The sequence below is a fragment of the Berghia stephanieae genome, chromosome 1 (genome assembly GCF_034508935.2).
Source record: "Berghia stephanieae isolate SIO BIC M18660-M18661 chromosome 1, UCSD_Bste_1.3, whole genome shotgun sequence".
In the NCBI taxonomy this organism is placed as follows: domain Eukaryota; kingdom Metazoa; phylum Mollusca; class Gastropoda; order Nudibranchia; family Aeolidiidae; genus Berghia; species Berghia stephanieae.
The window spans coordinates 1,961,314-1,963,813 of record NC_088360.1 but is presented as its reverse complement, the minus strand read 5'-3'; the positions used below and the strand labels follow the sequence as shown (position 1 = coordinate 1,963,813).

At 29.8% G+C, this 2,500-nt stretch overlaps 1 protein-coding gene across 3 annotated transcripts in view; it reads right to left on the bottom strand.

Moving 5' to 3' along the window:
- The window catches only part of LOC144963210 (cell division control protein 42 homolog), a 33,109-nt gene that overhangs the window by 17,046 nt on the left and 13,563 nt on the right, over positions 1 to 2,500 (bottom strand). For all 3 annotated transcript variants that reach the window (XM_078896999.1, XM_078897010.1, XM_078896988.1), the window contains exon 2: positions 2,045 to 2,424. In XM_078896999.1, the coding sequence (XP_078753125.1) occupies positions 2,045 to 2,201 (157 nt within the window). In that variant the 5' untranslated portion in view covers positions 2,202 to 2,424. The remainder of the gene's footprint in view (positions 1 to 2,044; positions 2,425 to 2,500) is intronic.

The window sequence follows — 2,500 nt, the reverse complement described above, 5'->3', positions numbered from 1 at the left end:
GTCAATGACCTACATCAATTAAAAGACAAAAATAACCAACACGAACAGAAGGACAGCTGGCGAGGAGTCTGGTGTCGACTAGTTTGGTAAGGAATGTACAACTGAACTCAGATAAAAACATATTTTTAAAAATGTTGGCCAGAAAACTCGTCCTTCAAATAAATAATTTAAAATATTCTATTGTAGTAGGAATGACAGTGCTCAATGCCATGAGTACACATTTTGCATTTTGTGACCCTTCGTCTCAAAACGATATTATTTCGGAACGAACCATATGCTTAAAAGGTGAATTAAATTTTAAGATTGGTCAAAAATATACATTGTTGGCATTAGCACCCTGAAATATGGTATCCGTTCTCATCAATAAAACATACAAACTCAACACAAATCTGATATTTCTGACTATAAATTCAACTTTCAACATCTTAACCATCCCGACTTAATACCGTTTTGAGGCGAAGGGTCACAATTACACAAGCCAGCCCTCCGGAAGAGATTGGATCTGGTTTTATGACGTCACACTTTTGTTTCCTATTTACAACATATCTAGACTAACTTGTCTCTCTTCAGAATCGTGTAAATCATGAATACCAAATAATGGAAAATAACAAAAGATTGGCATTTCTACACAGACTTTAGAGAAAAAGGTCATTAATATATAAAGTGTTGCTATTGGTTCTTGGTTGTATATATTTACAATTTTTGTGCATTTGTATAATATACATATATATATATATATATATATATATATATATATATATATATATATATATATATATACATGTATACATTGTCACCATAGATTCTCAACTTTGTGTTTATACATTTCTATGCATGCCACGTCTGTGAAAGAATTTCCATTTCTTTGGATATATTATTATTATTATTATTATTATTATTATTATTATTATTATTATTATTATTATTATTATTATTATTATTATTATTATTATTATTATTATTATTATTATTATTATTATTACCGAAGAGCTAAAACATGGTCTCGAGTTGCGTTTATAACAAATGTTTAAAAAATGTGAAAATGTTAATTGTTTCAGCCTTAGATGAGATAGGTGTATTAATGTATCGAGATAGAAAAAAGACAATGATGTACATTTAGGACACAAATCTTTTTAAACAGAATCAACAACTTAACAAGATCGAAACAATGTCTCGGCAGGTGTGATAGCGTAGATAAATAAATACTGGTGTAGGGTGAGAAAGCGGTATATATATATATATATATATATATATATATATATATATATATATAAGAGAGAGAGAGAGAGAGAGAGAGAGAGAGAGAGAGAGAGAGAGAGAGCAGCGATATATAATTAGATTAATAGATGGTTAGATAGACATAGATAGGCAAGTAGATAAAGATAAAAAATAGATAAAGAAGATAGATAGATAACTAGACAGACAAATAGATAGATAGATAATAGATAGATAGATAGATAGATAGATAGATATATAGATAGATAGATAGATAGATATATAGATAGATAGATAGATAGATAGATAGATAGATACACAGATAGATAGATAGATAGATAGAAAGATAGATAGACAGACAGATAGATACATAGATATATAGATAGATAGATAGATAGACGTATAGATAGATAGATATATAGATAGATAGATAGATAGATAGATAGACAGACAAATAGATGGATACATAGATAGATAGATAGATAAATAGATAGATAGATAGATAGATACACAGATAGATAGATAGATAGATAGATAGATAGATAGATAGATAGATAGATAGATAGATGGATGGATAGATAGACAGACAGATAGATAGATACATAGAAAAATAGATAGATAGATAGATAGATATACAAATAGATGGATACATAGATAGATAGATAGATAGATAGATAGATAGATAGATAGATAGATAGATAGATAGATAGATAGATAGATAGGTAGATAGATAGGTAGATAGATTGACTGATATATTGTACAAACATTTATATAGATAGATACAAAAATAGATAGATAGTTTATTTGACCAATCAACCAACTGACTCACCTGCATAGTTGTCAAAGACGGAGGGTACATACTGTGTAGGGTACCTGTTGGTTGCATACCCAAGCAGCATGCTCGTCTTCCCGACCGAATCATCTCCAACAACAACACACTTCACTTCCGGGTTCCTGCACACTTTGAGCACGACTTTCTCTGGCATTTCCGTTCCTAAGATGTCCAGATATTACTAGATGTGAAACAGTATCTCTAAAATTCAACCATTGACGATAATGAGATGAATTACAACTTGTCTGATCTATCGTTTTTGTTCATTCATTCAGTCGAAGGCAGTGAAATTATTGAACGAATTCTCTCTCTCGATTTCCTCATATTTTACTCATCACACATCCAACTCAGAGAATGAATAAGGGACATCGGTGCTTCTGATTTTCAAAAAAAAAAAAATAACAAAAAGAAATTGACATTGATTTAAAACATAATTATTCTTCACCACTTACA